The 23525-nt window shown below is 39.6% G+C and overlaps 1 protein-coding gene across 10 annotated transcripts in view; it reads right to left on the reverse strand.

Moving 5' to 3' along the window:
* Positions 1-1105: 1105 nt before the first annotated feature.
* Positions 1106-23525, reverse strand: part of KIAA0586 (KIAA0586 ortholog) — a 110833-nt gene continuing 88413 nt past the window's right edge. For all 10 annotated transcript variants that reach the window (XM_066341644.1, XM_066341645.1, XM_066341642.1 and 7 more), the window contains 2 exons: positions 6252-6317; positions 1106-1414 (listed from right to left, as the gene is read on the reverse strand). In XM_066341644.1, the coding sequence (XP_066197741.1) occupies positions 1263-1414; positions 6252-6317 (218 nt within the window). In that variant the 3' untranslated portion in view covers positions 1106-1262. The remainder of the gene's footprint in view (positions 1415-6251; positions 6318-23525) is intronic.

A 23525-nucleotide genomic window follows, 5' to 3' on the forward strand; every position in this document is an offset into this window, starting at 1 on the left:
AGATAATGACACTCACCATTTACTGAGCACTTATCTGGTGCCAGACACTGTGCTGGGTGCCACCCCATTATTGATAATCCCCGTTATCCAGCAAACTAAATAGTAAACCCGTTTACCCGGCAGCCGTGAAGGGCATGAGTTGCCCTCGTCACGGGGCAAGTAGGTGAAGAAACTGGAATTAGAACATACATGTGTCTGATTACAAAGCCACACTTTTATTTTCTTTTAATTTTATATATTTATGCTTTGAGAGGTAATCAGTCATATTTCACAGTCTTACAAGTATAAAGCTTTATAAGGTATATACAGTGTACATAATGTATATTAAAAAACTGACTGTACTCCTAATTTTTTCATCACAATTCTACTTCAAATACACAATAGCTGCAGTGACCCTTGACTCCTATCTCTTAGTCTATCACTGAGCCACTCAATCCCTGAGACCAAGTTAGCAGTTAGTTGTTTATCCTTCCAAGAACAATGCAGTAGCGCATGCATAAGCAAATACATATGTATGTAAGCCTTCACAGGGTGGTTCCAAGGTAGGTTTACAGTTGTTCTCATGGAAAATTATACAACAATTAATAAATAATAAAACAAGAATAAGCTGTTTTGCATACTCACAACTGTAAACTAATTTTTGTCCCCACCCTGGGCGTGTGTACACAGCATGTATCTGATTTTCTCTTTACTCCATTTGAAACAGTGGTGACACAATCCACACACTAGCTTGCATATGACTTTTTTCATTTTAATAATATATCTCAGAGATAATTCCACATTAACCCATAAATACTTTTATATTCCTTTTTGTACTACATAGTATTCCATTGTACAGATATAACACCATTCCCTTTTTAAAATCATTCCCTTACTGATAGGCATTAGGTTGGTTCTAATGTATTGCCATAAGAAATTTGGAATGAAACCTCTTGACCAACATAATTTCATAACTATGTACAAATAATTATACCTACAGAATCAACTTTTAGATGAGAATGGTCATGCATGCCCTTTCCACCAGTTTACAAAGCCTCAGGATTCTAAGAAATAACTCACAGCCAGACTCATGATGATTTATATTTCGATTACTTTATTTAAAAAATTTACCCAATTATGCAAGTTTTCTTTTCATTTTAAAAATTTAGAAATAATTTTTCAGAATCTGCTCAAAGACCAAAGTCTTTGAGGATGGTTTTATGCCAGAGAAAAATGGCCTCCAAACCACTGGCATAAGTACTGTCCTGGCTCTCCCTTCCCAGTCAGAAGGTATCCGGTCCTGAGGACTCCGTGTCCCCCTCCGCAGGGCTGATGCTCCCAGACTGAGGGCATTCCTCTGGGGTCACTGAGGGTAACATCACGGTCACCTTGGCAGGTGCCGTTGGAGAAGTGAAGAGTGGTACTGCTTTACCGCCTATAAAAAAGGAGAAATTTGTTCAGCTAAACAAGTGTGTCCTGAGTATTTATGTGCTTTAAACTTTACTCAATAATACAGGACTGCATATGAGTAATTTCTTTTTTCAAGGTGCTCAGAACTTGTCACAGAGATAAAATACACCCTTCCTCCCTCCTTTCTACCTACCCCCCACCCCTGGACAGAGACATTTTCAAATTGTATGTTACGATATGAATATTTACTCCCCCCCCCCCAACATTCATATGTTAAAATCCTAAAGCCTGGTGTGGTAGTATTAAGAGGTGAGGCCTTTGGAAGGTACATAGGTCATGAGGGTGGAGCCCTCATGAAAGGGATTAGTGCCCTTATAAAAGAGACCTTAGAGAGCTTCCTGGCCCCTTCCACTCTGTGGGAATATAGTGAGAAGGTGTTGGCTATGAACCAGGAGGGGGCGCCTTGATCCTGGACTTCCAGCTTCCAGAACTGTGAGAGATACATTTCTGTTGTTTGTAAGCTACCCAGTCTGTAATATTTTCTATAGCAGCCTGAATGGACTGCGACAGTGTACAAGTGCCAAAAGTCATGGTAGAGATAATTGATGCTATCAGGAGCATCAGGGAGAAGAGGCAGTTTGGGATGAAGAATTCATTAGTATGTTAAAAAAATAACAATGATCCAGAGTTGACTGTGTGAGTGTGTGTGTGTGTGTGTGTGTGTGTGTGTGTACCTAGTTCATTTCTCTCATTTTAAAGCATAGTGACTTAGAATGTACAGAATGCCAACTCCGCATTAAGACCTCCAAAATCCTCATTTCAAATCTCATGGATTTACCATTTACACGTAAGAATAACAAGTATCTTACAAACAAATTATCTTAAACAATGTTAAAGATATCTCTGAGTCAGTCATAGGAACTTTTTGAAAATTCTTTTGCATTTTTAAAGTAGTTTCCAGAGTTATAAAGTGAAAATTATTATCGGGACAACAGTAAAAGTAGATGGTTCTGTAGATTTCAGTGGTGACTCAAGCACAGCTGTCCAGAGTGATCAGAATACGTGTAAAAGGCAAATTCCTTTCATTTAGGAAGCCTAACAGACTATTTTAACATTACACCATTCCTTTTTGTTACTTGTATCAGGTTCTTTTTCATAAACGAGTGAAGAGAAGTAAGCTTTGGCACCATTATTGCAACATCACAAACTGTAAAAGCACAGTACAATCCTTTAAGAAAGCAATTCTTATGCCAATTAATTAGCATCTTTTACTTTTATGTAACTGGAAAGGAACTATCCCAAGGGGCAGTGACCCTCAGGGTGGGCCACAGAAGGTAGTTGACTTCAGAAAGGATAAATACGTTTCACTGAAAGGCACTAAGAAAAAACCCCCATAGTTATACAAGTCTTTCAAATAATTATGCTTTCTTAACTCTAGTGCCTGTGTCACACAACGAATTATGTGACAAATACAATTTTATCTAAAAGTGTTTCTTAATGTACATTTTGGGAAAACTTGATGAAATATTCATTTACATAAGGCAAACAGTCACATTTTAAGAACTTGAACACTTTTTAGACTGGGAACATTTTTTTTTTAAAGTATCATTTTCAATCCTGTTAACATGCAAAAAGTTACATTCCTATCCAGTTATGGTCCTCACAGAGTTCAATTTTTTTTTTAAAGAAGAGACATACTGTCTTAACAAATTGTCAGTAAACATAAATTTTCTACCTATATTAAATACAGTTTGATACTTTCAAATTGACTTTTCAAATTTCCACAGTCATGTCATTACTCTAGGATGTAACTATTTCAACAGCTGTTTTCAGGTGGTGGTTGTTTTTTCAGAGACTGTTCCTTGATTCAGTTGGTTTGCAGTAGTACATCATTTAACCTGGCATGTATGAAGCCACTGAGGGAGACCATGTGTTTGAAGCTTCCTAAGATGTATTTTAATATACTTTGTAGACATTCGAAATTCAAATTCTTTTGGCTTTAAAAATAAAAATTCATTAAGAAATGATATGTTTTCTGTTCTTTGATACTGGATTTATAAACCTAAGGAACAGAAACGCTAACTAATTTATTCTAAGTAGTACAAGGATTTTTTATTTTCATTTAAGATATTGTCTGTATATATTTTAAAGTATACATAACTTTCTAAAAGGTTTTTATAGTTGGATAATCCAATTTCATTGGCAGGTCATACATTCTGACTCTAATCTTCAAATATTTGGTAACCAATGATTATATGTTATTGTATTTGCAAACTGAGAGAAATTCAAAGTGTTCTCTCCTAAAGCGACATGAGAAAGCAGATGCACACAGCACAAGCCGCACGTGAATCTGTGGTGTTCTTCTGGGCGAGGGTGCACTGGAGTCCTTCAGACAGCATGGGGGGGGGGGGGCTCCTACATGCAGACACAACAGCTGTCCCGTGGGAATAGGTCAAAATTATAACAAATTTTTTTGTTGCATTGGCAAAAAATGTATTTTTTGTGTGCTGCAGAATTTCATTTATTTATTTTTATTAATTTTAGAGACAGAGAGAAAGGGGGGAGGGAGAGAGAGAGAGAGAGAGAGAGAGAGAAAGAGAGAGAGAAGCATTCATTTGTTGTTCCACTTGGCTGTTCACCCACTGGGTGCCGCCCATATATGCCCTGACCAGGGATAGAACCTGCAACCTTGGCATCTCGGGATGATGCTCAACTGACTGAGCTGCCTGGCCAGGGCTGTGCCCCAGAATTTTAGTAATTAGTTTATGCATGGCATGAGATGAGACAGGACAGAAACTTCTGACTTAAAGGATACCACAGCCCCATGCGCAAGTGAATCCTGTTCTCTAAATTGTTCCAGCAGTAAGGGTAAAATAGAGGAATTCCCGTGCGGAGGACCCGGGTTTGATTCCCGGCCAGGGCACACAGGAGAAGCGCCCATTTGCTTCTCCACCCCTCCGCCGCGCTTTCCTCTCTGTCTCTCTCTTCCCCTCCCGCAGCCAAGGCTCCATTGGAGCAAAGATGGCCTGGGCACTGGGGATGGCTCTGTGGCCTCTGCCCCAGGCGCTAGAGTGGCTCTGGTCGCAACATGGCGACGCCCAGGATGGGCAGAGCGTCGCCCCTGGTGGGCGTGCCGGGTGGATCCCGGTCGGGCGCATGCGGGAGTCTGTCTGACTGTCTCTCCCCGTTTCCAGCTTCAGAAAAATGAAAAGAAAAAAAAAAAAATAGAGGAATTCCTCTCCGGTTAATTGTGGATGTCTCATTTTCCAAAGGCAAGTCTATTGTAGCATTTATTTATGTACCTGTCACTTTCACAGGGTAGAATATTCCTTAAGAGCTTGGACTGGGACCTGCAGTCTTTGTTTTCCAAGTGACTAGAACAGTAGGTATACAATAAGTATCTAGGATATTCTCATCTTATATCATCATTATTTGCTCCTGGGACTGTTGTTCCTGTTAAATATGGGCTACACGAGGGTAGTGACTTTGTCTTACCTATCTATGCATTCTACAATGTTGTAGCCTAACAGAGGCACACAATGGGCTTTGAAATTATTGCTGAATTAAACTGATTTCTTCCTACCTAGTCTGTGGCTCCTCATGACTAATAGCTTACTTAGAGTCATGCTGTCCAGATCTTGTCTTTAAAATCAGCCCTGAGTCCCAGCAATGCAGTTGCTTCCCAGCTGTTTATGAGAAATGTTACAGTATTTCAGCTGTGTTTTATTGAGTTCTTGAAGTATTTTTCCTGTCCACCCTGGACTCATCCACTCTTGCTTTAATTCCTTGTTTAAGCAGCTGCTAAATTATACCGCTGTATTCAATTCTCCACACATACTTAACCTAGCCTTTTAGATTTTACAACATTATAACTTCAGTGCTTGAGAACAAATACTACATGTCCTGATGAAGAAGGTGCCTGGTCATTTGATGTTTAGGATGTAATATTTTATCTGCCTCTGCTTTCCAGAATTAGTCACTATTAAACATTTCTTTCCTTTCATGTTTCAAAGTGATTTAACGTTACCATAGTCTCATCCCAAAATATGTTTAGACATAAATCCTGTTACATTTTTAAAGTTTATTATTGCTTCTGTTTTCTAAGTGAGTTGACAAATGCTTATTTTACAATTTATAATTTAAGTAAAAATTCTTCCTATAGGAAGAATAAATGTATCGGCACCTGTAAAAACAACTCCAATTCTTTTTCCTCTAAAAAGCAATAGTTAATGTGAAAGATTTGTTTCTTCTTATGCCAGGTTCCAGCTGCTTCACTTTGTTTAAAACTGACTTCAAAGTTTAAACACTGTCCTGTCCCAACAAATAACCTCCCCCAGATGGAAGGATCTCCAGGACTGTCCTCAGAGCTCTCAAAACCACACCTGCAGCCTTTTAATTCAACATTTTATAAACTTTCCAAGGGGAGATGATAAATTTTTTTCTGTCCCCTAACTTGGGGAGAGTTGAATGTAGTGCCTGAAGGGAGTTCTATACCTGGGGCGAGGTAATAGATACTTTAGGCAAATAAGAAATTGGTTGCGCTCTCCCTCTCCGGAGTACACCGTGCTCCCTCCCCCCCCCCCTGCCTCCCCAGTGTTAACTTGGCCTTCCTCTCCCCTAAGCTCCAGTGCCCTTCCCTCTTCCAGCCTCTGTACTTTGCTTCCTGAGCCTCTGCAACCCAACTGGCTCATTACCACTACCTCTAACTTTCTAAATAAACTTTCTCAGAGAATTTGAAAAAAAAAAAGGGGAGAGGATTACTATCTCTACTATGCTAATTATTATGAGAATAAGAGATTTCAGGGAACTGAAAAAATCTGAATAGCTTTCAAGTCCAATAACTTTCAAAGTCAAAATCATACCTTTAAACACAGATGCAAGGTACAGACTGGGCTCAATCTGTGTCCGATCCGTGTCACTTGGTGAACCTACAGTTAAAAAGTTTTTTGCATAAGAAAATCAGGTCAGCACAGAAATCATCACAATTCATTTCTATTCACTAAAATGAACACAAACCAAACACTCTCCAAGTTGCTCTCGTAAAACAAGGTAAACAGAAGCCTGATCTAAGTGGCCTTAAGGAAGGAAGTTAAACAGCTGGATTTTAACGACTGTCAATAAAATAATACTTTACCTAATAGATTATTATCTTTATGCATCAAAGATTAGAGAAAGGGGGAAGCAAAGGATCAGGAGTGAATTTGCAATTTGTATTAAGTCAAAGAAACCTATGGGCCATTTCTCCCAAGGTTAAAAGTTTTCACAGATTTTTTTACTTAAGCATTTAATTATTACAAAAAGAAGTTTAGAATTTCCCTTCTCCCTGGGCCAGCCTGAGGCGTATTGCCCAACAGTCTATGTGAAATAAGCAATAAAGTTGTCAGGGAGCACAGAAGAGCCCTCCACTGTTCAACGGAAGCCCAATTTTAATATGAAAATCAAACAGGCTGGGGGAAAACTCTCTTTATGGTTAGAAAACTATGAAGCGGAGAAATGTTAAATAACTAGAGAAACCTGTAGAATGTACAGCTCTCAGGCCAAAGGCATTAGCTATTGTTGACTGCATGCCGTCAACCAAAGTGCTGCAATAGCACAACTAAACTGTCAGAAACCACTGTTTTGAACCAATTCTTAGGGCAGAATGATTTGGAATAAATTAATGATACGGTATATTCAGTAGTTTCTGGTTTTCTCTAAGGTAAAGGCAGTCATCTCTCAAATTTCCTTTGTTTCACAAAAATTTCAAGTGGATTTAAAGGAAGATAATTAAATGAATGCGATTTTAAGCATTACATAGTTCATTAAACTAAGCAATATATTCTCACTGGAGATAAATATTCATGTAAAAAACTGTAGTTATACTATAGAAAACATAAAAATTAAATGTTTAAAAATGCAATACAGTTAAATAAAGAAAAAATTACAGCTTAAAAAGAATAGTTTTAGAAAAGAATAGATTGTAGGCAAATACAGCTTACTTATATACTGATCATCTGAAAATAGACCAAATTGAACATCCAACTGATACTAATTTTTTAAAAATCTTTAAATTCATTAAGTGTTCTCTACGTTACTATTAGACACTGTCTATGACTGTCACTTCCCAGTCTGCTTCTAAGTGTCTGAGAATTAGAGAGGGACAGACATTCCTGCTTGACCCCTCTGGTTTCTTAGAGCTACATTTCAGATCCTACATGGCACGGAAAGTACACATGTGGAAACGGTCAGTCACTGGGCCACCACAATCAAAGCCTGACCAGGTGGTAGTGCAGAGGACAGAGCATCGGCCTGAGACACAGAAGATCCAGGTTCAAAACCCAAGGTCGCAGGCTTGAGCGCAGGATTATCTGGCTTGAGTGCGGGTTCACCAGCTTGAGTGAGGGGTCGCTGGCTTGAGTCTGGGATCATAGACATGACCCCATGGTCACTGGCTTCAGCCCAAAGGTCTCTGGCTTGAAGCCCAACATTGCTGGCTTGAGCAAGGGGTCACTTGCTCTGCTACTGTAGCCCCCTGGTCAAGACCCATATGAGAAAGCAATCAAATGAATAACTAAGGTGCCGCAACAAAGAACTGATGCTTCTCATCTCTTTCCTTTCCTGTCTCTTTGTCCTATCTGTCCCTCTCTGTCTCTCTCACAAAAAGCAAACAAAAAAGCCCTCAGAGACCCCTTCCACTGAAGAGCCATTTGTTTGTAGTAAAATTAAGTAGCAGTCGTCTCCAAAGTGGTTGCCTCCATGCCCAGAATTAAAAATCATCTATTGTGTTATGGGAAGAAATCAGCAACACCATTCCCTAGCAAACTAAACAAAACAGTGGAAACTGAGAAAAAAGAAACCAACTTTAGGTCTAGGTATGGTTCAATTTTTAAAAATTGAAGCACCTTTTATGTACCAATCATTATACTAGGTGTGTTGAAGACCGCAAAGAGTAGACAGTGTCTCAATTCTCTTTCATTGGAAAGACAAAAGAAGGCGTAGGAGAGTGGTCAGCAAATCTCCCAATGAATGCTCCTATTCCACTTAAAATATAAAGGATTTTAAAGGCTAATACCTAATTGAGCTCTCTGCCTTTTCATATTATATCACTTCTATCTGCTAATGTTTCCATTCGTGTAACTCGAATTCTATGCTTGGTCATTTTTCTTCTCCTTTTCTTGTTCTGTGGCCTTCTCTTTAAGAAGGGGCTATGTATTGTACCTGGATGGCTTGGCGTAAAGGAGTTGTGAAACCTTTTCTAAACAGTGATTTTTAACAGAGGCTTGGAATAGAGAGAAGGGAAAGTCTGAATCACTTTGGGGCTTTTTTCAAATGAACAAGGGCTCCCTTCTATTCTGATAGGCCTGCACTCTGGGTGTGTCCCCAAAGGGAGTTGCTGCTGCAGTAAAACACTCTCCTAAATTCATAAAAACCTACATGTGGATTTTATACAGTTCATTTTCTCTGCAATAAAAAGAAAATGGAGCATGTTTCATTTAAAAAATGAATTTTGACAAAAAATGACAACTATTTCATTACTCCAAACCATAGCATATGTCAGTCATCTCTTTATATCCAACCAAATTACATTATTAATAAAAACACCCAAATTGGAATAACATACAAAACCTGTTATTGTTTTTTATTAAACAACTTCCTAGGCTGAAGTAAAGTTATTGTAATGATGAATTTACTTCAAGAACAAGAAAATAAATAGTTTTCCTCCATTATCCTGCTTCACTTTCCCCAAGATTCAGTTCTTTGTATATAGTAGCTCAAGAAATAGCCATAGGACCAATGTTTCTGAAACTTTTATGTCAAATAGATATACCGCTCTGTGATCTTTTACAGATCATGTTTTTAGAAAAACACACCCACTTTTTTCTACCCATTCTATATTGTGCTATGGAAAATAAAAAACTGCAAGTAAATGAATACTTCAGCAAGGAGGCCGCTGCGACCACAAGCTCGGAGCTAAGGTGCCTCAACGCAACTCCCAGTGCCAACACAGACTAGCTGTGTGCCCTGGAAGCAATGCCACCTGTACGCTTCAATTTCTTCTATTTCCTAAGTTTCTTATAAGCATTAACAGACATGATATATGTACTAACTTAGAGCAGTGCCTACAGAGTAGACTTACAATAATGGTAGTTTTATTATTATTTGGCCTATTTTCTAACTTTTTTTTTTTTTTTACTTTTCTGAAGTGAGAAGCAGGGAGGCAGAGACAGACTTCCGCTTGTGCCCGACTGGGATCCACCCAGCAAACCCACTAGGGGGGCGATGCTCTGCCCAGCTGGGGCATTGCTCCATTGCAACTGGAGCCATTCTAGCATCTGAGGCGGAGGCCATGGAGCCATCCTCAGCGCCTGGGCCAACTTTGCTCCAATGGAGCCTCGGCTGCGGGAGGGGAAGAGAGAGACAGAGAGAAAGGAGAAGGGGAAGGGTAGAGAAGCAGATGGACACTTCTCCAGTGTGTCCTGGCCAGGAATCGAACCCAGGACCTCCACATGCCAGACCAATGCTCTACCACTGAGCAAACTGGCCAGGGCTCTAACTTTTCTTGATTGACAATAATAACAACAAAAATTCTTATAAGGCAATCTATTCAAAATATTTTCTGGCAGGGAGACTTTTTGACAGGAGTAGAGCTACAAGGGATCTCAGAGATGATCTTATCCTTACTAATAAAGATTCAGAGAGGTTACTGATAAAGAAATCAATGTCACAAATTAGTAATAGGGACTAAAACCCATAGCATGCAGTTCATTTCCCAACTTTTTCATACTCTTCTACTAGGATGTGTCTTCAGATACTGAGACCTGTAAGAACAATCAGAAATTATCTCTCTCATACTTTCTAAAATACTATTATAAAAGGAAATGTTTAAGAGAATAGCCTTTGCTTTTGGAGTTGGACATGATTTGACTCCCAGCTGTAAGTTCTTTATTATGTGATTTTGAGCAAATTATATAATAATTTCTCTGAGCCTCAGGTTCTCTAATGTAAAATAAAAATATAGACTAAGGCCCTTTGCTCAGTGGTAGAGCATCAGCCCAGCATGTGGATGTCCTGGGCTCGATTCCTGGTCAGTGCACACAGGAGAAGTGACCATCTGCTTCCCCACCCCTCCTCTCTCCCTATTGTCTCTCTGTCTCTCTCTTCCCCTCCCACAGCCATGGCTCAGTTGGAGCAAGTTGACCCTGGGCACTGAAGATGGCTCCATGTCCTTGCTTTAGGCACTAAAATAGCTCCATTGTCAAGGAATGGAGCAACAGCCCCAGGTGGGCAGAGCATTGCCCAGTAGGGAGCTTGCTAGGTGGATCCTGGTTGGGGCACATGCAGCAGTCTGTCTTTCTGTCTCCCCACTTCTCACCTAAAAATATATATATAACCTAACAAATTGGGTTGATTAAAGATCTTAGTAGAGTGCATCACATTGTTGCTATTATTATAAACATAAACAAAATTTTCCTCTACCAAAACTGGGGAAGAATCTTGATTTCTGCCATGATTTCACCTAACAGCATAAAAAACTACTATGTCAATATCAGTGACTATTGTCATTTATTCTTGTAACAAGCGGCTGCCTCATAATTCCCACTTGCTGGATGGTGGGGTTTACTGGAAAGGTGAGCACTGTGCTTTTTTGCAGGTGAGGATTAAAGTAGCAAACAAAACCTACAACCTGCCCAACACGATCTGAGAACTACTTACCAAGTTTGTTAGTTCTTTTTTTTTTTTTTTTTTTTTTGTATTTTTCTGAAGTTGGAAACAGGGAGGCTGTCAGACAGACTCCCGCATGTGCCCAACCGGGATCCACCCAGCACGCCCACCAGGGGGCGATGCTCTGCCCATCCAGGGCGTTGCTCTGTCGCAACCAGAGCCACTCTAGCGCCTGAGGCAGAGGCCATGGAGCCATCCTCAGCTCCTGGGCCATCTTTGCTCCAATGGAGCCTCGGCTGCGGGAGGGGAAGAGAGAGACAGAGAGGAAGGAGAGGGGGAGGGGTGAAGAAGCAGATGGGCGCTTCTCCTGTGTGCCCTGGCCGGGAATCCAACCCGGGACTCCTGCACGCCAGGCCGACGCTCTACCACTGAGCCAACCGGCCAGGGCCAAGTTTGTTAGTTCTTATACTGCTTCATCGTAGTGTTCCAAACTGAAGAAACCTAATACTCATTGGTATTTAAGTCAAGGGATGAGAAGAGAAACTATCCAGATGTTTGATCTATAAATTTCTATGGACATTCCGAGTGGGTAATACAAACAAAAACTGAATCATAAATTACCTATGAATATAACTTATCCTTTTACTTTTACCACAAAAGGTGAATGTGTCAACCTTTATGTAAATGTTTAAAGACAGCACAAAATAAAAACAAGGGGCTCTGGAGTCAGAACTAGACCCAAGGATGGGAGAGCAGGCTCCCTGCTGAGTTTTCCATGAGCTGGCACACAGAGGCCACGCTACTGCACCATGTGTGCACCATGCTTCTTCCAAACATCTGCCTTATTTCAGTACTTAACACTTTTTATTTTAAATGGTCATTCAAAATGTTGCAGCGGCATGGTGCTAATTTGAAAGCATGCCAAACATGGTATACCATATTTTTCGCTCCAAAAGATGATGCACCTGACTGTAAGACATACCTAGGGTTTTAAGGAGGAAAATAAAAAAAAAAATATTCTAAACCAAATGATGTGTTAAAATATTTAATAAAATACCATATTTTTCGCTCCATAAGACGCACGGGCATTTTCCCCTCCACTTTCGGGGGGAAAGAGTGCATCTTATGGAGCAAAAAATACGGTATTTCAAGGAGTGATATTTAAAAGGCTAGGAACCTGGGCTTTATAATTTTTATTTTTGGTTTGAAAGTTTATCTTCCCTTTAATAATATCTTTAGTAAGAATCACTAGTATGGCAATACTAAAATCTGTAAATATTTATATTATTGCTTTACAAATTCTTTTTTTTGTGACAGAGCCTGAGAGAGACAGAGAGAGGGACAGACAGACAGGAAGGGAGAGAGATGAGAAGCATCAATTCTTTGTTGCAGCACCATGGTTCAGTGGTTCTCAAACTTTTTGAAGTCAGGGTGCATATAAAATCCTACAAATAATTGTAGGCACACTATATACAAATTTCTGAGAAATATGTTATAATAATTAAGTCAGATATTAAAGAAAAAAATATAAAGTCCAAGCGTGCTTTTATGGTAATTAAATGAAATAAATATGGCAAAATAAAACTTATTCTGACATTAAAAAAAACATTTTTATGTTATATTTTTTGAGTTATGCTTTTTAAAATTTGTAAAAATGAGGGGTTAAAAAATAAAAAAAGACACCCTGGCCGTTTGGCTCAGTGGTAGAGCGTCGGCCTGGCGTGCAGAACTCCCGGGTTCGATTCCCGGCCAGGGCACACAGGAGAAGCGCCCATCTGCTTCTCCACCCTTCCCCCTCTCCTTCCTCTCTGTCTCTCTCTTCCCCTCCCGCAGCCGAGGCTCCATTGGAGCAAAGATGGCCTGGGCGCTGGGGATGGCTCCTTGGCCTCTGCCCCAGGCGCTAGAGTGGCTCTGGTCGCAACAGAGGGACGCCCCGGAGGGGCAGAGCATCGCCCCCTGGTGGGCAGAGCGTCGCCCCCTGGTGGGCGTGCCGGGTGGATCCCGGTCAGGTGCATGCAGGAGTCTGACTGTCTCTCCCCGTTTCCAGCTTTCGAAAAATACCAAAAAAAAAAAAAAAGAATGAAAAAATAAAAAAAGACAAAACGTTATCTTTTTATATATAGAGATACATTTTTAGTAAGATTTAGTAAATTTGGCAGGTCCTGGTATGAATGTGTTAAGTTTTTTCATTCTTGTGTTTATGAGAAACATGAGTCTGATGTGTCCTAGCAATTTCTTCAATGTTTGGGCATATATTTGAAAGGCAAACTCTCATTTCCTCATCAATACATTGAAGAATTCCTCTTTTTACTCTTAATTGTGTTGAGTGCAGAAAACCCCCACCATACATATCATCTTAACTTTACACCAAACAAAGGATAGAAGAAACTTGCCTCCAGTCTTTCTGGGGAACATGGGGGGTAATTTAAACAATCCAGCACCACAGCTTAACAGCCTTTTGCAACCTAATCAGGCAAGTAAGGTGGGGGGTTGGGCAAACTGTCAGCTTACACCCAATTCCCTACACCTCTGTCCCCCAAAAATCTAAACTCCAAAAACCCTGTTGGTTTTTTGATCCCCAACAGGCACATATTTCTCTGGAATACCATAGGGTGCACCTGGAAATCTTCTAGGACAGTGGTCCCCAACCCCTGGGCCACAGACCAGTACCAGTCCATGGGCCATTTGGTACCGGTCCACAGAGAAAGAATAAATAACTTACATTATTTCCGTTTTATTTATATTTAAGTCTGAACAATGTTTTATTTTTTTTTAAATGACCAGATTCCCTCTGTTACATCCATCTAAGACTCACTCTTGATGCTTGTCTCGGTCACGTGATTCATTTATCCGTCCCACCCTAAAGGCCGGTCTGTGAAAATATTTTCTGACATTAAACCAGTCCGTGGCCCAAAAAAGGTTGGGGACCACTGTTCTAGGGCACACACTTTGACAACCACTGCCTTAGTTGTTCATTAATTACTTTCTCATATGTGCCTTGTCCAGGGGACTACAGCAGACCGAGGGACCCCTTGCTCAAGCCAGTGACCTTGGGCTCAAGCTGGTGAGCTTTGTTCAAACCAGATGAGCCCGCACTCAAGCCGGCGGCCTCAGGGTTTTGAACCTGAGTCCTCCAAATCCCAGTCCGATGCTCTATCCACTGCGCCACCGCTTGGTCAGGCGCTTTACAAATTCTTTAAGGATTATTTTTAAAAACTGTATAATAGTATAAAGCTGTTAACTATAAAATAAGAATATAACATCAAAGTCAAACATGAATTTATTAATCCACAGAGCAAGAGATTTTAAATGGATGAGTCCAGAATTTGAAACAAAATCTAACAAGAAGAAATCTAAAATTTAGTAACATTCAGAATAGCTGGATCTATTATACTTTTTTTTCACTGAAAAAAAAGTAGTACTATAAATGTTACAGAAGCTGAAAATACATAAAAAAAAGTTAATGATTTTTAAACAAATAATCTGGCCAGATTAAGTTCCTCATTGGCTCCTATCTAATAAATATACAACTCTCTCCAATAACAGCATTTTCAGAAAAAAGTATCTTGGCAACATAAAAGCCTCTATTCAACTGCCATGAAGCTCAACGATAATTCAGAAATAGACAACCCAACAATCCTGAATGTAAACCATGATTTATTTGAATCATGCAGATTTACTTATTAAAGCTCATTAAAAACCATTTAAGTGTTTGAATGTATAGCTGTGTGGTGTTATGACAAAGTGGGTTCCTGCCTTTTAGGGACAGAAATGTCTAGAGGGACATTCCATTATTAAAATTTGGTTAAGAGCTGAGAGACTCTATGTTTTAGTAGACAACTTTATCTATAATACACTTCCTGTGGGTTGAACAGCCTGTGACACAGCTACTAAAATAAATTCCTTGCAGACAGTTCTTTATAAAAGCATGCCAATATAGTTTGAAAACTAAAAGAATCTTTAAAAAATTCAATCGGTTTGCCTCATGAAGGAAGCCTTACATTCCATGTGATTTTATTCAAGGCACAAAAACAAGAGAACCTACACTGTTAGAAGTCAGAACAGCGGTTAACCTTGTGGGGGTGCAGGCTGGGACTGAAGGGGACATGGGGCAACTCAGGAGTGCTGGCAATGTTCTGTTTCTTGAGGGTATGAGTTATAAAAGCAGCTCAGTTTCCAAAAATTCTTTCAGCAGTAGTACTTATGATATGGGTACTTCTTTGTATGTATACTATAATTCAATAAAAAGATATTGAAAAAAAATAGATTAGGTTTCAGCAATTAATAGCTGACTCCTTTATCATTCTGAAGTGTTTTTCCAATGACTGAAATAACCAAATAACTACCTTTACTTGTAGGTAGCCTTTAATGTCAAGTGAATGGTTACTGCTAAATCAGAGGCCATACCGCTGATTACAAAGACAAAGCCCTTTCTATTTCTTTTCTTAAAATCTTGAAATGCCAGTGAGCTGAAATCATTCAGAAACAGAAGGTGAGTTTGTGCTGTTGTTGCTCCGGTTTGAATCTCAAAGAACTTGCCACTAGGATCATTTATATGCTGTAACAATTACAACTCACTTAAATTAAAAGTACAAACTAATATTTTAACTAGCCTTGCAAGCAGTTTATTAAACTATAATATTATAAGGCAGGATGTTTCCAAAATATTAATAGTCTATATAAAGGAATTTGATTCCTTATTTTTGGTGCAAAAAGTTACCTGTTTCAGTTCACACTTATAAAAAGCAGTATCACAGATACACTTTAACTCCTACTCAACAGTAACTGCAGTAATTTTAATTACACGAGTCCACAGTTGTTAGAGAAGGTCACTCACTATCATCACATTCTTAAAAATGACATTTGACAGCAAACGAAGCTGAAGGCAAAGTAACTCCCTAATATAATTCCTAAGCAGTTTGAACCTAAGTACCTCTATAATCTACACGCAGAAAATCCAATTCCTGAGATAGAAATCCTTCCGAAATATGAAAACTTCATTCCAACCATGGGCTGTGACTACCACTAAAAATTCTGTATTATTTGTGTAGCCTTTATAGTGGATTCTCCCCTATCTAGCCATTCCTAACTAAACTGGGAAACAAGAATTAAATGTGACACAGTGACCAGTTCACTCCACCAAGGCCAGACCTGGTAACTTTTGAAAAAGAGTGAAAGAATGAAAAATGAGCTTTCAAATACAGGAAGCCACCAGAAAATAAGAACACCACCATTCCACATCCTAACACCAGAGCTTTAAAGATTTTCTGTTGACTCGTGAGTTTTGGGGTGAGGGGGTGGGGAGGTGAGGCTGGATTCCTGTTCGCTGCACACACGACACCAGTGGGAATAAGGGCCAGTCCAAGTTCTCCGTTACCGCTGCTCCGGGTAATAGCTCCAAGCTGTGAGGCACAGCTGTACGGGCCTGCCAGCACGCCGGCCGGCGCAGCAGTGCTTTGATAGCGCGGGGCCCTCAAGTGTCAGGATATAGAGAAGGCAGCAGTTGTTGGCTGTGAAAACAGTCTGATACAAACCAGATGGGAACTTACTAGATGGGCAACACAAAGGAAAACAATTGGCTCATTCAACAAAGTCAGGCCCCTGCCCCAGAGAATTCACAGAAGACAATAACAGTCACCCAGAGTTGATGCAAACAAGAAACAGCCATGTGGTTACAGTTTAAAGAATTGTTTTTCCTCAGACTAAACAAAGTTTTGATTTCTAATTCTTGTGTTCATTAATTGTAGTTTGGTGCACAGACCTTTTGCCAAAGACAAATATTTCATTTATACAATATATACTTTTGTGACACCAAGAAAAATATATGGGGACATAGAAACTAATTGGGTGCTGCTTCCTATAAAGTGCTATGAACACAGGCTAAGCTATTTCAGGAAACTGGCAAATTTAGAAAATGATTGATCATGCTGACACAGTAATTAGAAAATATCCAACATAATATTTCCAGGACTTCCTATGTCTGATTTGTTTTAATGTAGCAGAATGACATGAAAGGCAATAATCACAAGTTTCTTAGAACTACATTTCTACCTAAATGATTTTTTTAACTTCATTAGGTAGGACAGTATTAATGCAACTACATTTCTAAGAAAAAAATGCTACGGTTCTCCGTATACTGTGTGAGACTCATCACACGATAAAGTGCCTCTCATTCTGAGTTGACCGGTATAACAATTAGATTTTAAGGTAACTTTTGACAGTAACATTTCACCTGAAAGACTTTTGCAGCTATGTATTTCATAACAGAGTAATTTGTTTTACGATTTTAAAAGATAGTAAACAGCATTCTAACTTAAAATAATTCACAGGTAATTGAATTTCTCCCACTGGAAACCCCAGTATGAACACCATGGGACTCTACTACTAAAGTGAAAATACACCCAAGAAAGCCTTAAATTTGTAATCACAATTCTTAGTGATGCCTACGGAGCCCATCAAAGAAACTCTGAAAGCAAAAGCATTTTCATGCACATGCAGTATCTGAACATATTTTATAATTAAGCAGTCCTGTTTTGTTTTGTGCTTTTGTAATAATAAATAATAATTAGGTCTGTTAAAAGAGAAGACATATATCTGTGGAATTGTGAAAATTATTGTAGTCCATGAGACACAGCCCAGGCCTCCAATGTGCATTTGCTGCATAGTCCAGATTCTGTTCACTGACTCTCCCCACCCAAAAGGCAGGCGGAACATTTACAGCCTTCCTGTTGCATTAGATCTCTTACCCCTCAACAGGTAATTCTGGAGTAAACTAGAGAAACAGAAATAGAGTAACGACTTCGTGTGTAGGCTGATGCACTCATAAGCATTTCCAGCCATAGGGGTTTTCCCTCTGCCCTCAGCGTCACATGCGTATTCATACACTTTTTGAGAAAGTCTAAATTATTTCTGGCAATGCTGCTGGTTGAGTGAGCATTTTAACTAAATGTAATCATCAAATTTAAGAAATCAGTTTCTGCTATTAAAGCTGAATTACCATGTAAAAAGTAGTAAAAGAAAAACTAAAAAAAAAAGTGTTATTTATTGAAGTCTTATATAAGAAGAATTAAAAATAATCACATCAGCCCTGGCTGGTTGGCTCAGTGGTAGAGCGTCAGCCTGGCGTGCAGGAGTCCCGGGTTCAATTCCCGGCCAGGGCCCACTGGAGAAGCACCCATCTGCTTCTCCACCCCTCCCCCTCTCTTCCTCTCTGTCTCTCTCTTCCCCTCCCGCAGCCAAGGCTCCATTGGAGCAAAGATGGCCCGGGCCCTGGGAATGGCTCCATGGCCTCTGCCCCAGGCGCTAGAGTGGCTCTGGTCATAACAGAGCAATGCCCCGGATGGGCAGAGCATCGCCCCCTGGTGGGCGTGCCAGGTGGATCCCAGTCGGGCGCATGCGGGAGTCTGTCTGACTGCCTCCTGTTTCCAGCTTCAGGAAAAAAAATAAAAAATAAAAAATTACATCACTCATCAATGAACCAATTCTGTTAAAAATTTTTTTCAATTCATGAAATCAGGCCCTAGCCAGATGGCTCAGTGGTAGAGCATTGGCCCAACATGTGGATGTCCCAAGTTCAATTCCTAGTCAGAGCATAAAGGAGAAGTACCCATCTGCTTCTCCACCTGTCCCCCTCTCGCTTCTCTCTCTCTGTTCCCTCCTGCAACCATGACTCTATTGGAGCGAACTGGCCCCGGGTTCTGAGGATGGCTCCATGGCCTCCGCCTCAGGTGCTAAGAAGAGCTCCATTGCTGAGCAACACAGTGCAATGCCCCAGATGGGCAGAGCATGCCTTTTAGTGGGCTTGCTAGGTGGATCCCGGTCAAGGTGCATGCCGGAGTCTGTCTCTGCCTCCCCTCCTCTCACTGAATTAAAAAAAAAATCATGAAATCAACTCTTTTACAAAACAATTAACAAAGGTAGTTTGTCTTGAATTTTTTTTTTAATTTTATTTATTCATTTTTAGAGAGGAGAGAGAGAGACAGAGAGGGAGAGAGAGGAGAGAGAGACAGAGAAAGAGAAGGAGCCAGGAGCTGGAAGCATCAACTCCCATATGTGCCTTGACCAGGCAAGCCCAGGGTTTTGAACCGGCGACCTCAGCATTTCCAGGTCGACGCTTTATCTACTATGCCACCACAGGTCAGGCTGTCTTGGATTTATTAGTATGTTATTTCTTAGGTGCTGGGTTAACTCATGAAAAAAATAAGTTGTATCATTCCATTAGGCATATTGATATTTATCTATGAACATCTTCAGAAATGACTCATTTCTACTTTTTTTTAAATTTTTTTATTTTTCTGAAGTTGAAAACGGGGAGGCAGTCAGACAGACTCCCGCATGCACCCGACTGGGATCCACCGGCATGCCCACCAGGGGACGATGCTCTGCCCATCTGGGGCATCACTCTGTTGCAACCAGAGCCACTCTAGCGCTTGAGGCAGAGGCCGAGGAGCCATCCTCAGCGCCTGGGCCATCTTTGCTCCAATGGAGCCTTGGCTGTGGGAGGGGAAGAGAGAGACAGAAAGGAAGGAGAGGGGGAGGGGTGGAGAAGCAGATGGGGGCTTCTCCTGTGTGCCCTGGCCAGGAATCAAACCCGGGACTTCTGCACGCCAGGCCGATGCTCTACCACTGAGCCAACCGGCCAGGGCTCATTTCTACTTTTATGGGATGTTTACATACACAAAGATAGCATACATTTTATAAGAAAAAACCAAGAAACTACATTTAACAAGTTTTTATCTCATAAATAGATCTCATTATGATTTCAGAGAATAAGACAAGGTTCCAGATCATGCAGAACCTTTTAGGTCACAGTGAGGAGTCTGGACTTAATTCTAGAAAAAAAAATTCTTTGGAAGGTTCTGAGCAAGGAAGTACATGATCTGATTCATATTTTTAAAAGATCACTCTTGGATAATAGACAACAAGGGAATCAAAATGAATATAGGAAGACCAATTCAGAAACTTCTCAGGATAATATTAAGGTTGAAGGCTATTACGCTTAAATAACCGACTTGCACAACTACAGAAGGTAGAAAACTTAGTTAGATATCAAGTCACTGAAATAAATCTTGGTCAGTTTTATTAGAATACTGAAAACCACAGTATCAAGCAACAGTTTTTAATAACTTCTGTGGAAACTGATGCAATCGAAGAGTAGTGAGGTTACTTAACATCTGTGAGCCTCAGTTTTCTCATCTAACAAAAACAACAAAAAAGACATCTTTACATACAAGTTTGCTGTGAAAATGAAAGCTACAATATGTGATAGTCTTTGTCAGGGTAAAGCATGTGACAAATAGTAGGCTTCGTCCTTGTGGGTTTCAGGAAGAAACAGATCTAACTTGGCAGTGATTATGTTCTGTCCTAGTGTAACTCTATGCAAGATACATTCACTTGAGAAGGATCAAACTATTCAATAGTAAAAAGCTTGGGAAAATGGTGTAAAATAAGGAAAAGAGCTTCAGCTTTGCAGTCAAGTAGATACAGCCTTGAACTCCAAATTTTCTAAATTTTCTAGCTTTGGGAAACTGCTCTCTAACAAAATGAGAATAAGACTACTTGTATGGAACGGTATTATAAAGAATAAATGTGATAATAACATAGAGTACCTAGCAAGGCTTCAGTAAATAGAAACTACTGTTAAGATTATGATTTTGTTCAGGGCACTAAAGAGCTGGGGGTGGAGCTCTTTTCATCTTTAAAGAAGAATAAGCCATTTTCAATTGGAAGCTAGTAAGGACGAAAAGATGGAGCTCACTGTTGCAAGAACAGGAAGTTTGTAGACATGTAAAAGCGGGAAAACAAGAAAACTCCTGGTGAAAGGGAGGTAATGTGCAAAGGCAGTGAGACTTAGAAATGTAGTGTGTGCAGAAAACTCAATATTTATTGAATTGGATTACATATTATATGGAATGTGCCAATAAAAATAAGTTTTGAGCTGATAGCTCTTTCTTTTCTGAAATCTAAAACAAGAGCATTTCTATTGAGTATTTTAGAGTTCTTAGCATGCCTTCTTTTTCTTGGTTTCTAGTTAGCAATTACAAAGCATAAATGTTCCAGACTTTTAGCTTGAATGGAATGTATTCTTAAATAAAAACTTAAATATCAAACTTATATGGGAGATAAAATGTATTATAAAAATATAGCAAACTATCTCTTCCTGAAGTGTTAAATATAAGAAAAAGATATGCATAAATACATGTAATATACTTGATGTCACATTTAAACACTTTTTTAGTACAAGAAAATTCATAATGATAAAAAATATCATAAAGTCAGTAATATTTAACTGTGCTCTAATGAATTATAATTTATCCTTTACAAACTGATATAATTATATGACTATAATCAAAATCTAGAACATTCCCATCACCCCCAAAAGCTCCCTCCTGCCATTTGTAGTCAAACCTTCCTCTGACTCTTAGGAAACCAGTGACCTGTTTGTTCTCTGTTATCTATCACTTTCTTTCAAAAATATCATATAAATTTATTTGTCACATACATATGGTATGTAGCCTTGTGAATTTGGCTTCTTTCACTCTATGTAATGCAGCAGAGATTCAGCCATGCTGTTGAGTGTATCAATATTCCGTTCCTTTTAACTGCTGGCTAGTGTGCTCCATTGTATGGATGTAGCACAAGTTGTTTATTCATTCGCCTATTGAAGGACATCTTGACTGATTCCAGTTTTTGGTAATCATGAATGAAACTGCTAACAAATATTTAAATACACGTTTTGTGTGAACATAAGTTTTCAGTTCCCTTGAGTGAATGCCTAGGAAATAGATTGCTGGGTTGTTTGGTAAATTTATATTTAATTTTATAAGAAACTACCAAATAGTTTTCCAAGGAGGCTGTAGCATTTTGCCTTCCTTACCAGCAATGTATGAGAACTCATGTTGCTCAACTTCTTCAATGCATGGGATTATTAGTTTCTTAGATTTCAATCACCTAATGAGTATTTAGTGGTGCCTAATTTTTATTTGCATTTACCCAATAACTAATATTGAACATATTTCCATGTGCCTATTTGCCAGGCATATAACTTTCTTGGTAAACTTTCTGTTCATTTACTCATTTTTAAAATTGGGTTGTTCATTTTCCTACTATTGAGTTTTGTGAATTTTAAATTCTGGTTACAAATTCTTAATCAAAAATTAGCGTTCTCCCTGCTCATCACTAACAGCTCCAAGATTTTCAGGAAACTTGTCAAGGTGACTGTTCAGAAGTGAATCTTAACGCTCATGTTACATCCAATGTTGCAGAAAGCCAACAGCATCCTTTGAACTGGAAATTCATAGTTTTCTGTTGCCAAGGAAGTTCTTTGTAACTGCCACAAAAGACTGCCATGCTGCTTTCCCCTCCTTATTCATCTTCCTGGCAAATTATTCGTCACGTATGAGGGTTCGAATTTGAGGTCCATCGAATGCACCTGCTTTTATCTTCTCGAAAGACAAGGCAGGAAAAGCAGAAATAATATGTTGAAAGCATTCACTTTCTTTATTCAAAGCCTGAACAAACTGCTTCATTAAGCCAAGTTTGATGTGGAGTGGGGTAAATATGATCCTGTCTGGATTAACTACAAGTTCATTCACTATATTTTGCATCCCTACTTCCAGAGCTTCATGTTTCGGCCACTCCTTCTGTGTCCAGTGTTTCTCCTGAGCTCGGCTGTCCCACAAACACAGAAAGCAAGGATACTTCGTGAAACCTCTCTGTTGTCCTAGCAGGAAATTTACCATTTTAAGGTCCACACAAATGATCCAGTTATGCTCCTCATACTTCAGTAAGTTGAGGACAATTTTTATGTCACTATAATCTTCTCGCAGATGAGTTGAATAACCAATTGGAACCGCTGCATAAACATTACTGTTGTGTAGGAGAACACATTTCAAACTCCGTTTAGAGCTGTCAAGAAACAGCCGCCATTCTGTTGGACTGTAAGTGGTAACACCTAGCTGGCTGAGAAGACTACTGATACCATGACAGTAAACAAAGTGTTTGTCTTCGGGGAAAAAAGTCCACAAAAATTTGTTCACGCTTCCTGAAACGGGATACTTTAGCTGACCAGTGAAGTACATTCTTTTCTTGAAGCTTGGAGGCTAATAACTCAGCTGCTTTCTTTGATAGGCCAAATCTCTTACTAAGTCATTCAATTCGGGTTGGCTAAACTGCTGAGGGGTTAATGACTGCTTGGCATCAGAAGAAGACTCTTCAGGTTCTACAACCATTTCCTTATGCATCTTATCAAAATACACTTGATCACCATGTTCATTTTCTTCGTCCTTAGAAGAAATAAAACCATTGAAAACTGGAACTGGGAGTGTCTCAGAGTGTGGGATAGGTCGTATTGCTGAAGGAATATTAGGATATGCGATCATATGCTGTTTTTTCTTGCCGATGACCTTTGTATGGATCAGACAGAAATAACAGTCATTGCTGTGGTCCTTAGGTTCACGTCAAACCATGGAAATACCAAAAGGCATTCCTTTGCG

This window comes from Saccopteryx leptura, chromosome 6, assembly GCF_036850995.1.
Source record: "Saccopteryx leptura isolate mSacLep1 chromosome 6, mSacLep1_pri_phased_curated, whole genome shotgun sequence".
Classification (NCBI taxonomy): Eukaryota; Metazoa; Chordata; class Mammalia; order Chiroptera; family Emballonuridae; genus Saccopteryx; species Saccopteryx leptura.